General features: G+C 33.6%; 1 protein-coding gene across 1 annotated transcript; it reads right to left on the bottom strand.

Annotated features, from left to right (window-relative positions):
- Positions 1–320: 320 nt before the first annotated feature.
- LOC127709112 (cytochrome P450 CYP12A2-like) lies at positions 321–22,815 on the bottom strand. The gene is made up of 10 exons (XM_052214462.1): positions 22,740–22,815; positions 18,470–18,685; positions 17,550–17,775; positions 16,144–16,322; positions 15,675–15,870; positions 9,099–9,282; positions 4,488–4,654; positions 3,581–3,662; positions 2,641–2,856; positions 321–1,262 (listed from the first exon to the last, which is right to left on the bottom strand). Exons 1-10 carry the CDS (start codon positions 22,756–22,758, stop codon positions 1,140–1,142), a joined length of 1,608 nt encoding a protein of 535 aa, XP_052070422.1. The 5' UTR covers positions 22,759–22,815; the 3' UTR covers positions 321–1,139.
- Positions 22,816–24,553: the final 1,738 nt, after the last annotated feature.

Raw genomic sequence — 24,553 nt, 5'->3', positions numbered from 1 at the left:
CCGTCATCTGCATTAAATAAGTTATTAAAATAACTTGCCTATAACTTTAACTTAAATATTTTATGAAGGATAAATACATTTTAGGCTTTTAGGAAAACTTAAGAAAAATGTCTGATTGTAATGTCTAGAAATCAAACATAAAAATTTGCAAATATTATAGGTTAAGTGTTTAAGAGGCATTTTTCCTACTTTTTTGAAAGGTTTGAACATAAAACAACAAAATGAGTGAATTTACTACTAAGCATACTCCTTCGTGTGACGGAAAATACGTGACGAAAAGTTGTTATTTCATTTAACTTATGAAAAGGATTAAAAATTTCTTTTAAAGTATCCACATAAAAAAGGTTTTACGATTAAAAAAAATTCTAGACACTATTCTATGTAAAATCTTAGACAATGAATAAGAAATGGTTTTAATATTCTTGATCTCGTTTCTCTAGCACGAAGACTAATTTCGTGGTGTACTCTAGGATTTTTTTATTCACACAAACAATTCAACAACATGATTCCGCGCGTAATCAATTAGTGTGTTCTGCAGCTAAAAGTTGATTTCTTTGTAACAATAGATTCATGAAGCATTTGTCTTTTCTTGCAGTTGATACACGGCAAAATATGATAACAAAAATATTTGTTTGGCGTAACGGCGTTACGACATCACAAAGCTAAGCTTCAGAAGTTGATTGTTTAACGTCTCAATAGTCACAAGTATGACTTTATTTTCAAAGACCTCTCTTACGTTGGTGACAATGAACACGGAGCACCTGAGATCACCCCCAGGTTTTGGTGGGGTTCGTGTTGCTCAGTCTTTGGTTTTTTATGTTGTGTTTTGTGTACTGTTGTTTGTTTGTTTGTCTTTTTTTTTAGTCAAGGCGTGGTCAGTTTATTTTCGACTTATGAGTTTGAATGTCCCTTTGGTATCCTTCGCCTCTCTTTGAAATTTTGAAAATTTGAATATATTGTCACTACCTTAGTTAAAGCTGGTAAAATAATTAAACAAAAAAACGACAAACTCCCGCCCATATGTTTATGTTATAATTGACCACAAGTTATGAAACATTGAACATGTTGAATGACGATACTTTAAATACAGTACTATACACATTTTTTTAAAACTGCATGTGGACATGTATGTAGAACAACTACATTTTCTCCCTTTGTGTAAATGTCATCTTGACCTTGTCGACAGGTGTTGTAAATAGCTGAACGGTTGTTTTCATATCATGCGTGTCTGTTGGAACCGATACTTTAAAGTGCTGAATAATCTGTTGAAATACAAAATATATGTTTATAATACTATATTAATAGTGTGTAACAGTGACTGCACGGTATCCTAACAGTACTGCAATGACTACAAGAGAAATGAATATCTTTGTAAACTATGTTATAAAAACCTTAAACTATAAATACATGTTGCTTTTCTTGCTTTATATCAAACTGGTTGATTGATTCTCCTGATGGCTTTTCAAAGTAATTCAACCGCTGGGTGGTCTCCTGGTGGCATGCTCGCCTAGAGTAAAAGAGGTCATGGTTCAATCCCCAGTCGGGTCAAACCAGAGACCTAAAAATTGGAACTTACTGCTTCTTTGCTAACCATGAAGAATTTAGGAGTTATGAACTAAGACTTGTCGACTCGGAGGCTGAATAATGTGCACGTGTAGTATGTCAAGTCCATCTGCAAACTTTTAGCTTGCGAATTATCATCCTGAAGGTCTAGTAAAAAAGCAGTGCTAATATCAGATTAACATGACTGTTTTTGTCTTGGTATGAATGTAATAGTTGCCACAGTACGTTAAACACATCATTACATGTATCCCGATCATCAAAGTAAGTAAACTATCAAATTTCAAATGAATTGGATGTCAGCAATTTTAAGCAACCGTAGTCCCTTTAACAATGAGAAAAACCTTTACCGTATAATCGGCTGTAATAGGCCCCGACATGAAAAATATGAAACAATTCAACTGAGAAAACTAACGGCCTAATTCATCACAAAACAATTTCCAAATATGACAGATATAGACCAACGAAAACCACTGAAATACAGACTCTTGTTTTCGGACAGGCACACATGTTTAACGGAACACAAATCTGGTTTAATATGTTTTTTTTATCATTAGATGCCAAAAATATTTAATAAGAACACTCTTAGCTGCACAGAATTTTGTATTTATAACTTGAGAAACGCGTGTCAAAATTTCGACTGAATTCAAGCACTTTTGAAATATGTATATACAATAGGCATTCTAACATAGCTGTTTGATATAAAAGGAACACGTCCGCACATCATGTTGCTGTAGTTCGATTTACCTGTGTAAGCATATTAACTTAAATCGTAATTGATAACTATATACCAAACCAAATGGTATGATACAAATTAAATCAATCCATCAGCGACCATGTTGATAATTAGCAAGTACAAAAGAAGCATTATAAAAAAATAAACCTTAGAATAATGAAGTCTTGTGGCATCACATTGACCTTTAACACAAAAGACTCTTGTCATACGGTCTCTGCGCAGCTATGAGATGACACGTTATGACAAAACCTCAAAGTGTATGGCATCAATATTTGTATCTATGATAAGTTTAAAGTAACAGAGCAGACATGTAAATAGAAAAGACAAATACGATTAAAGTGTACCTTTGTAAGACAAATGAAAATTTCATTCTCAGCAAATCTTTGACCAATGCACGATCTTGGACCAAAACCAAACGGCTTGTGTGCAAATGGAAATTCCTTGCTCTTTGCTAGTTCATCAGTTGTATTCCGCAGCCATCTCTCTGGAAGAAACTCGGTCGGTTGTGAGAAAAAACGATCGTCTGCTGACATAGAGCTCATATTAATGATCATCAGTGTCTGAAAACACGAGGATATACCTTTAGTCTACAACGAATGTGTCGCAACTCACTAGCGACATGTTTTTGCAATCTAACATAAACATGACGAGAAGAGGTTGATTGCCAAGGAAACAACTATCCACCAGAGTTAAAATGAAGTGGTAGTACGCAATTAAAGGCTACCTTATTTCGAGGATTTTTACTGTAGCGACACTTAAATTCCAATGATAATCTTTTGAACGCAATACCCCATCTTCCACCTGGGTATTTTGAATATACAATGAAATATATTTCGTAGCCACAATCCCATGCTCTTTACCTCGATTGTGACATCGCCGATGGCGACTTATCACCTATTTATCATGTGCAACACGACGGGTGCCAAAAGATTAGCAGGAAATACTGCCTACCTAACCGGAGCACTTTGATTCGTTTTACTCGTTGTATTTTCTTTTTCCTTGGACTTCGGGTTTTTAATTTCCCCCATTTGTATTTTTTTTTTCCTTTTTATGTTTAATCTCTTTTTTGAAATAATTGGAAAAATGATAAGCTACGGGTATACATTAATAAGACAGGTGCGAATGACACAAAACGACTTTCAGTGGCCAATATGTATGTATCTGCAAGATTTTTATCAAATAGACACCACAGGATGCTACTTTCAGTAGTTGCAACTGTCAAACATTTAATCGTACGTAAACTAATCTATCAAGCACTTGATGTGATATTAAATATTCACTTACATCCTTAGGAAACCGATATCCTCCAATGACTAAATCAGATTCTATAACACGTGCTAATCCTGCTGAGGTTGGAAAAATCACCCTGTGAACATGATAGAACAGTGTCAAATTTGCATAAAAAATGGAAAAGTTAATACATTAAATCGTAAAATAATTCTTCGTTATAATTTCATACTGCTGTTTTTGAGCTGAGGATGCCATAAAACTGCTTGACACCAAAAGCATATAAAATGTTTCGAACAACAACCGTTGAAAGCGTAAACTCCAACGCATATCAAAATCTCAGAACCAAATCGCGAAAAACAACGAGACGCGAAAATTCCCTGATTCAGGATTTGCACACAACAGACACGAGAAAGTAATAATGGTTAATCACATGTCCCTTACATTGTATTATCTAATCACAGATATTTGATCATTGCATATGGAGAACACTTACACAATAATAGTATATGATATGTAATAAAGGTTAAAGAAGAGACTGAAATTGGTAAATAGAAAGTATTTGGTTATAGAAAAAACGTTGACTCATTCGACTATTTCAATATATGTGAGCTAGAAACTAAAGTAGGACCGTTAATAAGCGATTACCTGTTGCTTTACCGATGTATTAATATAACTGAATTTACTATTGTCAACTTTTACCCCAGTCATAAATGGCCTTAGCCAGATTTTGCACGGTTTTGCTGGTTTTCAGATGCTCTTCAACTTCTTATTGATTTAGCGTTTGAACTGTTTTGGTTTGAGTGTCACCAATGAGTCTTTTGTAAATGAAAGGTGCGTATGGCGTACTAACTTATAAGCATAATATATTAAGGTTTTTTTTTTAAAGTCATTTTGAACGTTTCGTTTTCTATTCGATGTAATTTTTTATAATTTTTGACTCAGACAAATACAATTATTATACCTATGAGATTCCTTTAGACAAGCTTTCATGTACGACATGCTAGCAAGGTGTTCCTTTGTCAATGTTGGGCTATAGCAAACAACTTGTTCTATTTCTTCAAACAGTTTAGCTTGCTTATCCTGGTTGACAGCTAATTGATATAATAAAAACACCAGTGTGTTAGCACTCTGCAATCACAAAAAGAAAAATAACGACAAACTTTCAAATTGTATACTAGTTGACCCTGAGGTTCGGTGGTTGTCGTTGGTTCATATCCGTTATATTTGTTTTTCGTAAATTGTTTTATTATAGATTAGGCCGTTAGTTTTCTCGTTTGAATTGTTTCACATTTTTCATGTCGGGGCCTTTTATAGCCGACTATAGTATACGGTATGGGTTTTTCTCATTGTTGAAGACCGCACGGTTGCCTACAAGTGCTGATATTTACTTCATTTGAACTCTGGTGAATAGTTGTCTCACTGGCAATTATGCCACATCTCTTTATTTTTATAAAGGTGCAAAGTTGACCTTAAATGGATATGGCTATTTTTTTTTTTGTCATATAGCTCAAATATTCCATAGATTTCAATGTTTGGTTTGAGCGTGTTGATGAAGGTAGCATAAATCTAGAAAATCACTTCGAATGCAACAAATTTATAAAATGTTATTTTCATTTTGTCAGAATTTTATTCTTCGCTGTCATATTGATTTAATTTGGAATCAATTGTATCTCCTTATATATTGAATTTCACCTATTCTTGAATGATTTGTTTCACTTTTAAGCATATCAATTCAATTAATTTTTCATTTATCGAACATCCATACTCATGATATTACTCTCCAGTAATGTTGTCAAGAAACGTTGCATCCATAATACAGTAAGACGTTGAAACACTTTTGTTGTCAGTGATTGTTAACTTTAATCTTAACTAGCTCAAATGTTGTTCTCTGTAGAAATAAGTTAATAGTAGGAATAGCATGTTCGTTCTTTCTTCTCACAACGAAATTTTACAGATAAGCATAATTGCAACAAATGAAAAGGATTTCCAACGTTTACCATAAATTCATATATATATATATATATATATATATATATATCGAATACATAAAAAGGATAACAGGAATCACAAAATTTACTTGACAGTAACGAATAGAACATGATCAATATAAATGTAGCCTGACTGCTATATACAAAAAAACTAGTACTACGTGCGCACAATCCCCCCATCCCACCCCCGTTTACCTATCTAGATCATATATTGTAAAACTGAAAAAAACACAATAAAAACCCAACTCTGTACAGCTATCAATAGGATGACCACTAACTTGAACAAAGAAATAGAATAGAGTACATAATTTGAAATGCAGTACCAAAGTGTGCTCGCTCTTTCTACGAAACTTGCTATCAAGTATGAATGAAAATGCATTTTATAAATGTCTATTGTTCAAGCTATTTTAGAAACTCTCAAACCTTAACATCGTGAAGACACGGATGTAAAGATCTGTAAACATACGTAGCCACGTTAAGAGATTTATGAACAAAAGTCTTTAATTTATCAACGGGCAATTTTGTAAAAGGAGGTTATGAACCATGTCAGTACCCATGAACTGACTGCTAAGCTCATTTCAACAGCTGAGGAATCAAAAAAGTGCTAGTAAATGAAAACAACACTTATTAAACTTCGTGCGTCCGAACCACTCTTGTGGACTAATCTTTATCAAAAACTCCATCAAACCTTAACATTTCAAAGTCAGGAATGAACAGATACGGAGACACGTTATGAATCATATGGCCAAAGGGGACCTGAAAATAAAAGTCAAATTCATCTAAGGATAACTTTGCTTTAGAGAGCTGAATTCGTAGTTTCTGAATCGATCAACGGGGAATTGTGGGCCATTAAATCATACGAGTTCCGAAACACTGACTACTGAGCTGATGACATCCTCGGGAACTAACAGTACAGTTTTAATTTGGTAAGTCCTAGGACTTTTGTGTAAAGTGTGTAAATGATTCGACCCAGATTACACATCAATAGCATCGAGAAAACATTTTCGTAATATTTACAATTATCAACACACAAGTTTGTCATTTTTATATTTTCGAAATGTTCTTTTTTCTATTGAACCTAACTAAATGTATTTTGCATAAATGTATCATAGTAAAATCGACAACTTAGAAGTATCTCAAAAGGAAATTGCTAAGGTTGCTCCAATTAAGTTTGGCAGGAAACATTTCCAAAACGTAATTTGAATTTGAAAGTAAGTTATAAATTGTGAGTAGGAGCGAACTAGACAGCATCTTTGGAACGCAAATTTTAGAATCATTATAATGTTTAAGAATTGATCGTAGCAAATTTTGCATGACTCATAGCAGCGCTTTCTTTCTTTTTTATTTTCTAATTGACGAATAAACTGTCATCTCCCTTCATTCATTAGCATGTTTTTGAAAAAATCCCTGTGTGTTTGGTGACCTCTTGGATGTAATTTCCTAACTATCTATACTGATATAAACAGGTTTCTGGTAGTAAGTTCCGTCACATCCAAGCTGGGGAACTGAGTAGGCAAAAGCTCAAATTAAATCTGTTCCATTACAATGTGCTACATTTTCTCTTTTACACTATAACTCATGGTGATGCTCCTAATGAAAGGAGGCTTTAACGAAGCATATATAAATACATGCACTGTTACTTTTAAATACATTGTAAATGTCATTTATATGTGTCGCTATCTAAACATTTCTAATCATATTCAACAAATGATATTGTCAGGGCTCACATTCATTTAGTTGTTGTGTGTGGGTTGATAGATCAAAATTGATGAAATGTATCAAAAAGATCTTTAATATATTAACCTTAAAATATATGAGACATCTCTCCACCAGAGACCAAATCACGTAGAAGTTAACAATTACAAGTCACCGTAAGGCCTTCAACAATAAACAAAACCAATACACCATAATAAGCTATAAAAGGCCCCAAAATGACAAAAGTAAAAAATTCATACAAGAAAACTACCGGCTTGATTTATGTACAAAACAAAATACGAAAAACAAATATGTTATACAGCGACAAACGACAACTACTGAATTACAGTCTACCGACTTGGAGCATGTACATACAAAAATATCTTTTCTGGTGAAAATCCTTTCCCCGAACCTCGGACAATGGTGTAACAGTACATCCTAGGAATAAACTATAAAAATCCTTTCCAAAGAGCTTAAATCATCAGATCGATACAAAGCACAAAACAACTAACAAAAACACCAAAAATTTAAAGTACAGATCTGAGAATAATCGCATTTACTGAAAGGTAGTTCAAAGCCAATAACAACTTGAAAAAAATCTTGTATCTAAGACTTAAATATCAACCACTACACATCCAGTGTACAATGGATTAAGCGTAAAAACGTCATTAACAATCGGGGGAAAACATGATGGCCTTGTGCAAAGCCAAAATATAGGTATCGATAGATTATAGGACTGTGAATGTTTACGTTTCATCTATGATATGTAAATAAGAAATAGACAACTACCATTATTGTGATTATAACGTCAGATTTTTTAAAGACAATAACATTAACGGTACCAATGTCTCTGCACCAAATTTGCATTTCGACAATAAAAGTCTCTTCAGTGGTGCTCGAGGTCAAGATATTTAAAAATCCAAACCTTATGTCTTTCTATGTTGTGATGTTACACTATTGTTTCAGATAAGGGTGAAGGTTTGGTATCATTAAAACGTTTAAACCCGCTGCAATTGTTTGCACCTGTGCTAAGTCAGGAATCTGATGTTCAGTAGCTGTCGTTTGTTGATGTCGTTCATAAGTGTTTCTCGTTTCTCGTTTTTTATATAGATTAGACCGTTGGTTTTCCCGTTTGAATGGTTCTACACTAGTCATTTTTGGGGCCTATTATAGCTTGCTGTTCGGTGTGAGCCAAGGCTCCGTGTTGAAGGCCGTACTTTGACCTATAATGGTTTTCTTTTATAAATTGTGACTTGGATGAAGAGTTGTCACATTGGCACTCATACCACATCTTCTTTTATCTACTTACTGAACAAAATGAAGAGCTGATAAACCACAAATGCCCAAAACTATTATAGCCTAAGCCGGGCAAGGAATCACAGATTGCACGGAGGTGATATATTCCTTAATTCAAATAATTTCCATAATTATTTTGTAACAGCATATTTTTAATAACACAATATCCGTATTTGTTTGCCTCGGGGCTGGTGATACCCTCTGGGAATAACAGGCCACAAGCAGAGGTATAGACCCAGTGGTGATAATAAAATTAACGGTATCATTTTTTCTGCAAAACATCTTTGACATCTTTGATGATGTTGCTTCGCCATTGAATCATAAAAAATCGGTATTTTTTCAGGTCACACGGTTCATATGATCATATTGCCGAGAGGTAAACGAAAGGACATTCTCAATATAATTATTTTGAGGTATGCCCACGCTCTATCAAAATTTTGCTAAATTGTTTATTATTTTCTTGAATGTTGGAATCACTCAAATATTACATAATCATTCTAGTTGATAATCATGTGTCCGTTTATTGCCGAGGAAATCCGAATTTTAACAAAATAGTTAAATAAGTTTTGCATTCACATCCTGGTCTAACTTACCGAGTCAATACCAGCACCAAATAGGTCCATAACAATACTATTTACTTGATCATCTGTTACTCTACTATCAGAAAGTAAAGAGTACATAAAGTTCGGTTCTTTTTCCAGATATTCATCCAGTTTACCTTCATGTTGTAATTTTGTCAGAAAATCTTTCTGTAATGCTAGTTCCGCATTAACTATGCTGTAAAAATATGCTAATATTTATCATTGATAACATTATCTACTCTGTGATGCATTTTTGTATCTAAATATATAGATATATATATAGCAGACAAAATAGCTGATCTGAAAGGTACACCACCTACTTGCCACTATACATCACATACTGTGTTACAACCCTAGATAAAGCCGACGAGGAAAGGCATTACATCGACCACCGAAAGCTATATTTTTTATGTAGCCTAGATGATCGAGAGGTCTAGGGCGCTGTACACGGTGCAGACAGTGTTGCCATGATGTCACAGAAGCAAGGGTTCGAATAACGCAAATTTGAAGATCTAACATTGTTGGGCTAAATTTGAGACGAATTATATACATATATATAATATATATAAGTCTAAATTGAAAACAACGTTCAAATAAAGGCAACAGTAGTATACCGCTGTTCGAAACTCATAAATCGATAGAGATAAAAACAATTCCGGGCTACAAACTCAAACTGAGGGAAACGCATCAAATATAAAAGGAGAACAACGACACAACAAAAACACAACATTAAAATGTAACACACACAGAAACGAACTATAATATAACAATGGCCATTTTCCTGACTTGGTACAGGACATTTTAAGAAAAAAATGGTGGGTTGAACCTGGTTTTGTGGCATGCCAAACCTCCCGCTTTTATGGCAACGTCAAACACAACACCAACACGACAACATCACATGACAGGACCACAATACAAATAAATGGGAGAACATATAGGACAAAGATACACACGAATAATAGCTAACAAAAGGTTTCTAGGCTTAAAATTCAATACGCCAGATTGTCAAACCTATGATTGCGTTGGATAAAAACCGCAATTTTTATACGTGTGCATGAAAAACGAATTTCTTGGTAGAGGGGTCTAAATACAGCACAAACAACATTTTCCAAAAGACCAATATAGTGAAAAAGTATATTTTAACAAAACGCATTTGATTAACAGGTCAAAATTTAAAAAAGTAAAAATTCTTTAATATTTTAACCTATCTTTACTTATCTTATGTGTTCTTTCTTTTTTCTAAAAGATATTACAAAAACAATAGTATATATATATGGAACGCCACAACTGTCTTATGTGGAACTCTGATATTACTTTATGTTGTTTTATTATTACTTGATGATATTTTGTCTTTACTTAATATGGTTTTGACATTACGTAATGATGTTTTGATATAACTCAATATGGAATAGTCATTACTTAATGATATTTCGATATTACACGATATGGTTTCGTATTGACTTGATATAGTTTTGTCATTACTCAATATGGTTTTGTCATTACTCGATGTGGTTTCACCATTATTTAATGTGGTTGTGTCATTAGTCAATGTGGTTTTAACATTACTTGATGTGAATGTGACTTAACGTTATGTAGTTGTTTCATTACATGATGTAGTTTTGTCATTTTGTAATGATGATTTGCCTATTTTTTATATGGTTTTAACATTACGTAATGATGTTTCAAAATTTGACGATTTTACCCTACATGATGTGTTTGTTTCATTATTTGATGTGGTCCTGTCATTCTTTGATGTGGTTATCCCATTACTTGATGAGGTAAAATCACGTGACTAATTCGGAAAAACCTGTTCTATTTTTAGATAGATTTCCATGTTGTATGTGCTTTGGATGAGTGTGGCCATCCATTGAATTAGAGTTCAAATTAAAGTTCGGGTTACTGTTTGAGTTATACTTTGAGTTAGTCTTCGATTTAGAATTCAAGTCATTATTAGAATTAAAGTTTTAGTTAGCATTGAGTTTCGAGTTGAACTTCGAGTTTGAGTCACATTTAAAGATAGAGTTCTAGTTACAACATTAAATTTGAGTCACTTTTTGAGTTTGAGTAAGATTCGAATTTAAGTCTCATTCAGATTAATTAAGATTTTGAGTTGAAATTCGAGCTATCTTATATGAGTTCGTAATTAAATTTTCTATCGCGGAACAAGGACTTTTGCTCGGGTGTCCGAAAAGAGGGCTCCTGGGTATGCGTACAAAAGATAAACAATGTTATAGTATACAAAACGCAACATAGAAGTTGAAATAAAGTTAGATGTGGTGATTGACAATGAGACAACTATCCACCAGTGTTTAAATGCAGTGGGTGTAAGAAATCATATATAGGCAACCGTACAGCCTTCAACACACCGTATAGTCAGCTACAAAAGGCCACCATGCACCATGTGAAAAAATTCAAACGACAAAACAAACGGTCTTATTTATATTTAAACAATCTACAAAAAAAATGACGTTCATTTATACAACAACAACAATTGAACTTCATGCTCCTGTCTTGGGGCAGGTACATAAAGAAAGTGCACGTGGTGGAGTTTAACATGTATGTGAGCGCTAAATTCTAACCTTACATCGGACTGTTACAGTTGTGTAACAGCAAAAAACGAGAAACAAATGTAAACTAGACAAAGTGATGCCCCCGCACTCAACTCATTTAAATTAACCGCTTATATCCCAAAAATGACAAAAAAAACTTCAATTATCTCCCAAAAGAGCAAAAGATCATAAAAATAAAAATCCTGACCACATGCACACCTTCAATAATTGTACAAACAGCCAGCAGAGTGAAAACTTCCTAGGATTCAAACTGTAGGAGGAGTTATGCGGAATAACTATATATCCATAATGGGACGGACAGACGGACGGACGGACAGGGATAAAACAATATGCCCCCAACTTTCAGTTGCGGTGGCATACAAAACAGTTTCATTTGGTTGACTCAATAGATCGGTATGACTGGGTAATATAAATCCATCGGGGTGATCTCGGATGCTCCAGAAAGGCACCCGTCGTGTTATTCAAGGAAGTACAAATCCAGTGATTTGGTTTTATTTGGTAGTTCACATTCAAGGAAAAGATAACGGTATTATGGTTACGACCACTGGAACATGTCCGTCGTCACATGTGAAACAGATATTCCAAAAAGTTTATTTTTCAATTAGTGCGAGGTAGATCAGGGAATTCAATTGATTACAAATAAAAGATTGATATTCATATAAGTTCGCTAAAACAAAATTCGGAAAATTCTTATTTTATAGTATTTATGCTTTGTCGCTAAGTCCGAGCCCCCCCCACCCACCCCCTCCCCCCGTTTCCCTGTAACTTTAGTGTGAGTTGATTTGAAGTGTTTCATTTGTTAACAATAAAGTTCAAGTCTTTTGATTTGTGTCGAGCCTGCGACATCAATGTAGCGGCAGTGAGACACAACAAACCTATATTTCGTCGTCGATAGTGGCGTCGGCGTCGGCGTCTCCATTTTTTTTTCTATTGATTTTAACCTTTCATTATACATGTTACTAAACATGTATGCCATCATAATTTTGTACTTTTAGAATATCATACTGTATTTGTTTACCTCAACTATTGTATCTGTATTTATATTGTATGTTTCTCTGTAAACTTGTAATTAGTTTTTAGTTTTTAGTTTTTAGAGAATAAAGTATCTATCTATCTATCTATCTATAGATCGTTAGGTTTCTAGTTTTTTACATTTTTCATTTCGGGACCTTTTATAGCTTACTATATGGTATAAGTTTTGCTTATTGTTGAAAACCGTACAGTTTTGTTTTAGTTAAATAAAACCGAATTAAACTGTTTTGACATGATAAATTTGTAAACCCCCATGAAGTGTTTTAAAACTTGCATAGGAGTTATTCCTCAATTTCAAGAAAAAGCATCTACAGAAAAACATTTTTTTTATTTTGTTTTTACCGATAAATGTATAGATAAGTGTACAGCCGATCGACATGATACTTTTACACTTACAGCAGCAATATCAGGCGAGACACAGGGTTCCGTGGAATATTTTAAAAATTTATTACAAAAATACTGCTTCCGTTTGTAAACTTAGAATAAAAACAACAAGACCAAGTGGTTTGGGGATATCCCAATTATGTACGAAATACTGTAACCTTTTCATACTTTTTGTCTTATTATTGTCTACCGTTCCCCTTTTTCATACCAAATAACTCTGAACAAACACTCGAACTTTAATTTGAACTTTAACTCAATGGATAGCGATTCCTATCGACAGCACATTAAACAAATGATAAATTGAAATCTGTTTAAAAATAGAACATATTTTTTTCCGAATTGGTCACGTGATTTTACCTCATCAAGTAATGGGATAACCACATCAAAGAATGACAGGACCACATCAAATAATGAAACAAACACATCATGTAGTGTAAAATCGTCAAATTTTGAAAAATCATTACGTAATGTTAAAACCATATAAAGAATAGGCAAATCATCATTACAAAATAACAAAACCACATCATGTAATGAAACAACTACATAACGTTAAGTCACATTCGCATCAAGTAATTTTAAAACCACATTGACTAATGACACAACCACATTAAATAATGGTGAAACCACATCGAGTAATGACAAAACCATATTGAGTAATGACAAAACTATATCAAGTCAATACGAAACCCATATCGTGTAATATCGAAATATCATTAAGTAATGACTATTCCATATTGAGTTATATCAAAACATCATTACGTAATGTCAAAACCATATTAAGTAAAGACAAAATATCATCAAGTAATAATAAAACAACATAAAGTAATATCAGAGTTCCACATAAGACAGCTGTGGCGGTCCATATCTATATGATGCCCCTCTATTCATATTTTCCACGCGGAAAACAAAGATAGAGGGGAATCAAATATAAATAATTCACATTAAATAGATAAACATGGGTTAAAATATAAAAGAATATTTACTTTGAAAAAAAGTTAAAACACAAGATAAAAAAGATTCAGAAAAGGGGGTCCAGGATTCTCCAAGCGCCTGTGATCCGTAATGAAATAATTTATTAACTCCGTATTTATTTGAAATATGCATGAGATATGCCTTTGAATTCTGTAAAATATAAAACCGTGACACTTCGGATTAAACTCACTCAATATAAATGGGGAATGTGTCCATAAGACACAGATGGTGCCCCCGCTTGCATATAACGTTATAAAGAGACATAATTCAAGAACAGTAAAAGTGACGCTACCCAAATTCGTACTTGCTCTGAGTTTTGTGGTAATAAGCATTGTGTATAAGTTTTATACCATTTGGTTGAGGCAAACTGAAGTTAGAGAACGGAAACGAAAAATTCAGCAATTTTTCCATTTGTAAAGGGACATAACCCAAGAAAGGTTAAAGTGACGCCACCCAAATTTATACCTGATCTGTGTTTTGTGATGATAAGCATTGTGTATAAGATTCATAACATTCGGTTGAGGCAAACTTAAGTTAGAGAACGGTAACCAATTTCAGGACATACGGACGTACGGATGTACGGACAGACGGCAAACCTTAATGTCCCCACTGCTACGGCGGGGGCATAAACATATAATAAGGGTTACCGATTATTTTTTATTAGTTTTCACTATTTTCAATTATTTTAACAATTATTATATCGAACGTTGTTACATTTTTGAGTTTCTGTTTTTGTTTCATAAAGTTTGAATGTACAATTATTAGATAAATATTATTTATCATCTTTATAATAGTAATAATAATATTTCTAATTTTAATCTTATAATTAATTACTACTGGTGAAATTCGATGCATTCTTAAACATTTAAATATTTAAAATCATATTTTTCTTTACGCTAACACGTATGACAGTGGTTAGGACGTTCTAGCTAAGATAGTCCAAGATAGATTCGATGTGCATGCCGAGACATGTCGTAAGCCGGTCCTAACATTATTCTAACTTATTCCTAAGATAGGTCTTGGGACAAATCCTAGGACAGCTTCGATAAACAGGCTCCTTGTATCTTTGATGAGTTTTTATTATATTATTTAAATGCATGGAATATATACTATAACAAGCATTTTGTGAGTACTGCATGGTAATACATAGTCCCCTACCGGTTAAAAATCATTGTATTGGAACAAAATTCTTACTTCATCTATAACTTGTCATGGTGTAAACTATATAACAAGTATCAAGTCAATATCTTCAAGCATGACGAAAAAAAGTGTTGAAAACTGATTATTTAAGTGAATTTTCTAAGTCCAAGGACCATAACTCTGTACAAAATCATCAGACCGGAACAAAATTCGTACTTGATCTGTAACTGTTCATGATAAAACAATAAACCAAATATCAAATTAATATCTTCAAGCAAAAAATGGAAAACTGATTTGCTGGACTGACGGATGGACAGACAGACAGACAGACAGACGGACGGAGTGCAAACCTAAAGTCCCCTTCGACTTCGTCGGTAGGGGACTAATAAAACAAGAATATATACTATAATAAAACAGGAATATATACTATAATAAAACAGGAATATATACTATAATAAAACTGGAATATATACTATAATAAAACACTTACTCGCCAAATTTTAACATTTCTTCCTCGAATCGTTTATAAAATGGTGTTCTAAAATACAAGTAAGATTTAAATGGCATAAACATTGCTTCTTGGAACATATCCAGTACATTTCTGATAATTGATGCAACAACAGCAGGATTGTTCTTATCGGTATCTAAGCAGCCTAGTCTTTTGTTAAGAGTCAACATCCCTACACCTAAAAAATATCAATTAAAATTATTACTCGAAGAATTGTTTGTCTTTTGGTTGTATTTCCTTTTAACCAAAGGCATTCAATTTTGTCAGTTTGTTTTCGACTTACTAGTTTGAATATCACTTTTGTATCTTTCGTCTCTCTTTTATTTACTGAAAATAATTTGACTTTCTACAACCACAACACAAAAACCTAAAAAGTTCACATAGTTATTACTTACCTTTAAAAAAACAGAAAACCTAAACAACAACACAATACTATATCCATATTACTTACTTTCAGTTGTGTAGTTAAGAAGTTCCCACAGAAGATCATTAACTTCTGTTTTCTTCCGTAACACATTTATGAAATCGTCTGTTACCGATTCAATCAAGGGGACATAACTGGCGACAACGGCGGGACGTAACATTTTCTCCTGTGCTGGTTTTCTTCGTTCTGCCCATTCTTGTCCATTTCTATGAAATGATAAGGAAACATTTAGACTTATTCTTTGTTCCTAAGGCACAAATAATGTAATACTATGTGCATTCAGGACGTAAAAACTAAATCAGCATCAAAGGGCAACCGTTTTTTTTTTCTGAGTGGACCAGGAGGAGTTGAGAAATGAATATGCTGGCCAAGTAAAAACCGAAAACGATTATGCTTATCTAAGAAAAAAATTAAGTTTCTGTAACACAGAATGCAACAATTTGCGAAAATTCAGGAATAAAATAAGCCAGTTTAGAAACAGATGATATGAATATTCTGACCACGTAAAAAAGACATTTTAGGAAAGATGTCACCATACAGCTGTGATCCAGGTCCAATAAAGGGTATATCAACCTCTAAATCAGTCGAGATAATGAATCAATGCAAGAAAGGCGAAACAATATAGCTTTCGATAACTTATTTTATTTCGTTTTATTTGTCCCTTCTTTGGTTAAGAGGTTTCCGAAAATGAATTACGTTGTACTTTAAAATATTGGTTTGAGTTCATTTATAGGTAAAATAAAAACATAAGAAGGAACTACGCTTTTGACAGACGAACTACATTCTGATGTTATTTTAATCGTCACTATTTCGCTCAATCAATCAACTTTGTTTTAAACCATCTCGATTGCACAAGTGGAGCGTGCTTACATAGAGTGCAGGTGGTCGCGGGTCAGGCCAAAGACTTAAAATTGCTATTTGCTGCTTCTCCGCTACGCACAGGATATTTAGGAGAAACACCAAGGACTAAAGATTTCGGATTCAGAACAATGTGTCCGTAGGTAGTGACCTTGTGAACAAGCACTTTAAAAACTGGTTCAGCGTGTCTGTCTTGCAACAAACAGGTTTCATATGCATATCATATTAACTTGTTCTCTACTTGATATGCGTGTAATATTTGCCACTGACTGTTATACACCAATCACTCATTATCATCATCACCATCATCACCAATAACCGGATCAAATAAAATTTAGAAACACACGAAACAAAAGTTCTTTCGTCCATTTCATTGGTAAAATATCGACGTAGTTGATCAGTGTCGTATATACTATGGAGAGAATTGCTGCAACCGTTTCTGTTTCAATTTTTAGACATTGATCCGCTGGTTCATGTATTCAGCGTTTGTGTAGGTACCACAAAAATAATACGGCTTTCACAAAAGATAGGAAACACTGCCTATACATGCATCTTAACATTGACGTCATACTTACAGTAAAACCATTCCCCTTGTGGTTTTAGTTCTGTCGTGAAAAATGGTGCTGATGTCAAAATCGATCTTTTTATGCTGCTCATAATGTGCTTGAAGAACTGTTTTAGCATAGTCTGGATGACTAACGATCACCATGTTATTTGGTCCAAATTTTATCTTATATATATCCCCGTATTTTTGTTTGAAGTTGTCAAGTACGATATTGACATCACCTGGTTGATATTTACCTATAAAAGATTACAAATTATTTGTTTATGAAGCGAATCATATTTTTTAATGGTTTAATTCATTAAAATAAAATCTTCGCGGTTAGGGCACGATGATGTTGCTTTAGCAGATAAAAAATGGAAATCATATGTTTCTGTTCTTCATATGACCCCTACTATCATGCATTTATAAAGCACTTTTGTTAACTTCTTAATCAACTTCGATACAAATTCGACAAGCATTTATGGAAGACAAAAACTTCACATAACATATTTCCCTATGTTCTCATTGATATTTAGCAGATTTTGACGCGTACCAACTTTGACACATCAGAGGGTTTGACCACTGGCAAGTAACGAGTATCATATCGACGCCTTTCGCTTTCCTTTCTGGTACACCAAACTTTAATTTCGGTTGTATTTGTAATTGTCCTGTCTTTAGTTTGATGGTTTTGCTGTTCTTGTTTTATTGGTTGTCTGACACTTGTCTCGTTTAATTTTACTCATGTTTTGTTCTCTGGACTTTGTTACGATCTCTTCTCCAAATTGCTTGTACCATACATTTTAATATAGCTAGTCAAATAAGTTCACCTCCAACATGAACATGGCAACCAAGGGTAATAACTTCAATTCAAATTACGTCGTATTCTATCTCTTTTTCAATACATTTTTTTAACCCATGTGTAAAGATATTACACTGCAGCAGTATACTTACTAAAAGGTTTAAAATGCAATGCCACGCCAAGGTAAGGTATATTGTAAAGTCCTCGAGGTCCAGGGACTTGATTGAATGGTTTAACATCCGGTGATAGCGGTGGTTCGTTTCTGGCATCTGCAATGGTTGTGGAAGTACGACATGAACAGCACTGTACTTTAAATCCCTTTACGTACTTTGAACTTGGCTGAAGGATTCGGAGCATATTGATCATATCTGTAATTATATTAGTTACATTCTATTTGAAAAAGAGAATTTTTATCTTATTTTATTTTTTCGATGTCATCATCATCGTCATCGTCATTTGCGTCGCAGTCATCGTCATCATCATTATCATTATTATCATCATCATCATCATCGTCGGCGTCATCGTCGTCGTCGTCGTCATCATCATCATCATCATCATCATCATCATCATCATCATCATCATCATCATCATCATCATCATCATCATCATCATCATCATCATGACCAAAAGATTGAAACAAACATTATATTGTAACAAATTGCATTGGTGATGGCATCAAATAACACTACAAAAACAAATAGTGGAAAAATCCTCACATATGAACACTTGTTTTACATTAAGTTGTACAACTCTTGTTATTAAATACGTTAACAAGTAATGGGGAAACATTATTACACAGTTGATTACCAAAACGAAACCAATAGACTGGGGAAATATCCCCACAATGATGATAATCAAAAAAAAAATCAATAGATTAGGGAAATATCCCCACAATGATGATAACCACAAAGAAATCAGTAGATTGGGGAAATATCCCCACAATGATGATACACATGTAACCACAAAGAAATCAGTAGATTGGGGAAATATCCCCACAATAATGATAACCACAAAGAAATCAGTAGACTGAGGAAATATCCCCACAATGATGATAACCACAAAGAAATCAGTAGACTGGGTAAATATCCCCACAATGATGATAACCACAAAGAAATCAGTAGACTGGGGAAATATCCCTACAATGATGATAACCATAAAGAAATCAGTAGACTGGGGAAATATTCCGACAATGATGATACACATGTAACCACAAAGAAATCAGTAGATTGGGGAAATATCCCCACAATAATGATAACCACAAAGAAATCAGTAGACTGGGGAAATATCCCCACAATGATGATAACTACAAAAAAATCAGTAAAATCAGTAGACTGGGGAAATATCCCCACAGTGATGATAACCACAAAGAAATCAGTAGACTTGGGAAATATCCCGACAATGATGATAACCATAAAGAAATCAGTTGACTGGGGAAATATCCCCACAATGAAGTTAACCATAAAGAAATCAATAGATTGGGGAAATATCCCGACAATGATGATAACCACAAAGAAATCAGTAGATTGGGAAAATATCCCCACAATAACGATAAGCACAAAGAAATCAGTAGACTGGGGAAATATCCCCACAATGATGTTAACCACAAAGAAATCAGTAGACTGGGAAAATATCCCCACAATGATGATAACCACAAAGAAATCAATGGATTGTGGAAATATCCCCACAATGATGATAACCACAAAGAAATCAATAGATTGGGGAAATATCCACACAATGATGATAACCACAAAGAAATCAATAGATTGGGGAAATATCCACACAATGATGATAACCACAAAGAAATGAATAGATTGAAAAAATATCCCCACAATGATGATAACCACAAAGAAATCAATAGATTGGGAAAATATCCCCACAATGATGATAACCACAAAGAAATCAATAGATTGGGGAAATATCCACACAATGATGATAACCACAAAGAAATCAATAGATTGGGGAAATATCCACACAATGATGATAACCACAAAGAAATGAATAGATTGAAAAAATATCCCCACAATGATGATAACCACAAAGAAATCAATAGATTGGGAAAATATCCCCACAATGATGATAACCACAAAGAAATCAATAGATTGGGGAAATATCCACACAATTATGATAACCACAAAGAAATCAATAGATTGGGGAAATATCCACACAATGATGATAACCACAAAGAAATCAATAGATTGGGAAAATATCCCAACAATGATGATAACCCCAAAGAAATCAATAGATTGGGGAAATATACACACAATGATGATAACCACAAAGAAATCAGTAGACTGGGGAAATATCCCCACAATGATGATAACCACAAAGAAATCAGTAGACTGGAGAAATCTCTCCACAATGATGATAACCATAAAGAAATCAGTAGACTGGGGAAATATCCCGACAATGATGATAACCATAAAGAAATCAATAGATTGGGGAAATATCCCGACAATGATGATACACATGTAACCACAAAGAAATCAGTAGATATGGGAAATATCCCGACAATGATGATACACATGTAACCACAAAGAAATCAGTAGATATGGGAAATATCCCGACAATGATGATACACATGTAACCACAAAGAAATCAGTAGATTGGAAAAATATCCCCACAATAATGATAACCACAAAGAAATTAGTAGACTGGGGAAATATCCCCACAATGATGATAACCACAAAGAAATCAGTAGACTGGGGAAATATCCCCACAATGATGATAACCACAAAGAAATCAGTAGACTGGGGAATTATCCCCACAATGATGATAACCACAAAGAAATCAGTAGACTGGGGAAATATCCCCACAATGATGATAACCACAAAGAAATCAATAGATTTAGAAAATATCCCCACAATGATGTCAAAGAAATCAGTAGACTGGGGAAATATCCCCACAATGATGATAACCACAAAGAAATCAATAGATTGGGAAAATATCCCCACAATGATGATAACCACAAAGAAATCAATAGATTGGGGAAATATCCACACAGTGATGATAACCATAAAGAAATCAATAGATTGGGGAAATACCCCCACAATGATGATAACCATAAAGAAATCAATAGATTGGGGAAATATCCCCACAGTGATGATAACCATAAAGAAATCTATAGATTGGGGAAATATCCCCACAGTGATGATAACCATAAAGAAATCTATAGATTGGGGAAATATCCCCACAGTGATGATAACCATAAAGAAATCTATAGATTGGGGAAATATCCCCACAGTGATGATAACCATAAAGAAATCTACAGATTGGAGACATTTCCCTTCAAAAATGATAACCAAAAAGAAATAGGTAAACCTGGTTAATATCCCCACAAAGGTGATAACAATAAAGAAGTTCATAGACTGGAAGAAACCTCCACTACATAATGATTACATATACCATTGACACACACAAATAGGAAATATGTGGGGAAACATTTGAAACGGCCGTTAACATCATTGGCCTTTCGTCGGATTGTTGTCTCATTGTCGAACACTTGTATTTTTTTTCATATTAGACCTGGTTTATATTTTTTCACGTTATAAATTTAAAGCAAATGCATTGGAAAGTGCTATTGAAAGGTGTAAATAATAATACAATGTATTTGTCAACATATATATATATATATCAATAAGTTTTGAGAGGAATATATAGTAGTTTATTTTAGAGAAAATCCTCGGTATTATAAATGATAACGATATGTTATTTAGGGGTTCCATGTTCTATACAAGGTGGTTCAGTGGTTCGGTGATCAAGTTTGGAAGAAAAATACTTCTCTACAAATGGTGCTCCAAATGAAAAACAGATGATAATCAAAAGCTTAGCGAGTGCTTGATGTCGGAAAACACCATTTATGCATTCAAACGAAATCAAAATAATTGGTGTAGTACAGAGGTGCTCCAATTGAACTAATAGATACATGTCCACCCTTCATCAGCAATACCTCTCCTACAGTTTAGACTGGTAGAGCAGTAGCTTACATTGTAACGTCATAGTGGTCCCCGCTTCGATCCCGATGGCAAAGTGGTTACTACTGAAGAACAATCACGCTCTACTTAAATAATCTTTGAATTTATTTTCTTTTCAAATCAAGCATGGAAAATCCAGTATTAAATTGGTTACAAAGAAATTTTGGATAAAAGGTGCGGCTGGACGAATGAACAATACCGTTTTACTAGGCGGGAAGTAATAATTTAATATTTACCTCAAATAACTAAAACGGGAGTTATTTATAGAACATCATACCTATTATCTGTGTTTATTCAATCAAGAATGATGTACGATGATGATCGATGATCTTAATTTCTAAATTATTTTGATTTAATATAATAACAACACCATGCATTGACAACAATAACACACGTCTATTGTATAAGTACATGTATAACCAATATACTATATGTATAAAATTATACTTACTTAATAAAATTGCTATCATAAAATTATGTTTACTTCGAGGTTTAGTTCCGGTTTACCCACATTTTTTTACTTTTTTTCGCGGGATTTTATGAAGCTGTCTTATTGAATGTATAAAAAAACAAATTCGTGAAGGTAGTTTTTTTACGACTTTATTCTGTTCTCACCAAGACGGAAAAACAACTTTAGTCTGTCCATAATGTGTATCAAAAATGAAGAAAGTAATTTGATTATTTTTTAATTTTACTGAGAAGTTGGTAAACAAATTAGATATAATTACAAATTGGAAAGACATGACATCCTAATTATCTACAATTAACATATAAAAAAGCTAAGAAAATGGATATGAATTAAATTTTGAATTTAATTGTTTTTAACAGCAATTATAATAACGTCTGAGTTTTTACATGTCGTATCAATGATTCTTAAAGTCTCAAATAACACCAAGCATAGAAATGATGTTCAGGCTTACGTCTACGATTGTATTCTTTCGTATCTATTTTTCCTTAACTTACACTGCGTCAATTTCAGAAAAGATTTATATAGTATGTCTAATGCCGAATATATTGGTTACTTGTATTTGAAAAAAAAGTCCAAAAATTAGGTTGTAGCAGGTGTTATTATAAGTTTGTACACTTGTTGTTATTTTAAGTTTGTAAACTTCTCCTTTTAATATTTCTATCAGCACTCCAAATTAGGAGCCTGCAATGCGGTGGTTGTCATTTGTTGCTGTTTATCAAAATTGTTTTTCGTTTGTTGTTTTGTACATTAAATCAGGCCGTCGGTTTTCTCGTTTGTTGTTTTGTACATAAATCAGGCTATCGGTTTTCTCGTTTGAATTATTTAACATTATGTCATGTCGAGATCTTTTACAGCTTGCTGTGCGCCATGGGTATTGCTCAATTTTGAAGGCCATATTATGATCTATAATAGTTAATAACATCTACGTCATTTGTTCTAGGGTATACATTTGTCTCGTTGGTAATCCCTTCTACCACATCTCCTTATTTTATATAGACAGACCATACCCACTTTTGTACTTGTTTGCTGTTGATTTGTCGTATTTTAACTGTTTTTATTTCATTTTCATCCTTCAGTCAGACATTTTACAAACAGAGTCGTAAAAAAGATTTTATTGGATTCGTGATGTTCCTGTTTCTACAAGAAATAAATGGTAATATACAGTTTACGTCATTGTGCATAATATTATAGGTGTCCTCTTCACGGTCCGCGTTCAGGCATACGGGCATTTATTAGTGTTTAATTGAATTTACAAATGACAAAAGAATTTGACAAAAGTTATGCCAACTTAAATAAAACATAAAACAGACGGAAATTAATATATATATTTTTTTTTCATTTTCTTAGCCATGTTTGACATTAATACATTTATATATTGGTCCCCGGCAGGCCGAGTCGAAATATTGTGTTTTTTTTTATTGTAATGTCTAAAAATGTAAAAGATTTTATTTCAATAAAAAAAGGACAGTCATACGTTTTTTACACATTTACAAAAAAAACCTCGACAGTATGGTTGAAATGGACAATAGCATCTGATAACCTTGATATTGATTGATTGATTGATTGATTAGTGTTTAACGCCACTTTCAGCACTTTGTGCTATTTCGTGGCGGTCAGTTTTTAATGGTGGAGGAAGCCGGAGTATCCGGAGAAAACCACCGACATTCGGTAGAAAAACAGACAATCCTAGTCAATACCTTGGTATTGAATAGTTTTTCATTCGAAGTAATCTAGAGCTTGACATATTGTGTAGACTCCTGTCTATAATTGTTGCAGTATGTGTGCCTGTCAATGGA

This window comes from Mytilus californianus, unplaced genomic scaffold (genome assembly GCF_021869535.1).
Source record: "Mytilus californianus isolate M0D057914Y unplaced genomic scaffold, xbMytCali1.0.p SCAF_7, whole genome shotgun sequence".
Taxonomy (NCBI): Eukaryota; Metazoa; Mollusca; class Bivalvia; order Mytilida; family Mytilidae; genus Mytilus; species Mytilus californianus.
Note: the sequence above shows the minus strand (reverse complement) of the source record. Positions and strands in the feature narration are given on the sequence as shown.

Bases quoted from the DNA above. Each gene is read 5' to 3' on its own strand.
- LOC127709112 (XM_052214462.1), bottom strand. The intron at 16,323-17,549 runs GTAAGTATGACG...ATCATTTCATAG, and splicing joins ACAAGGGGAATGGTTTTACT to AAATGGACAAGAATGGGCAG. The intron at 3,663-4,487 runs GTATAATAATTG...TCATGTTCACAG, and splicing joins TGTCTAAAGGAATCTCATAG to GGTGATTTTTCCAACCTCAG.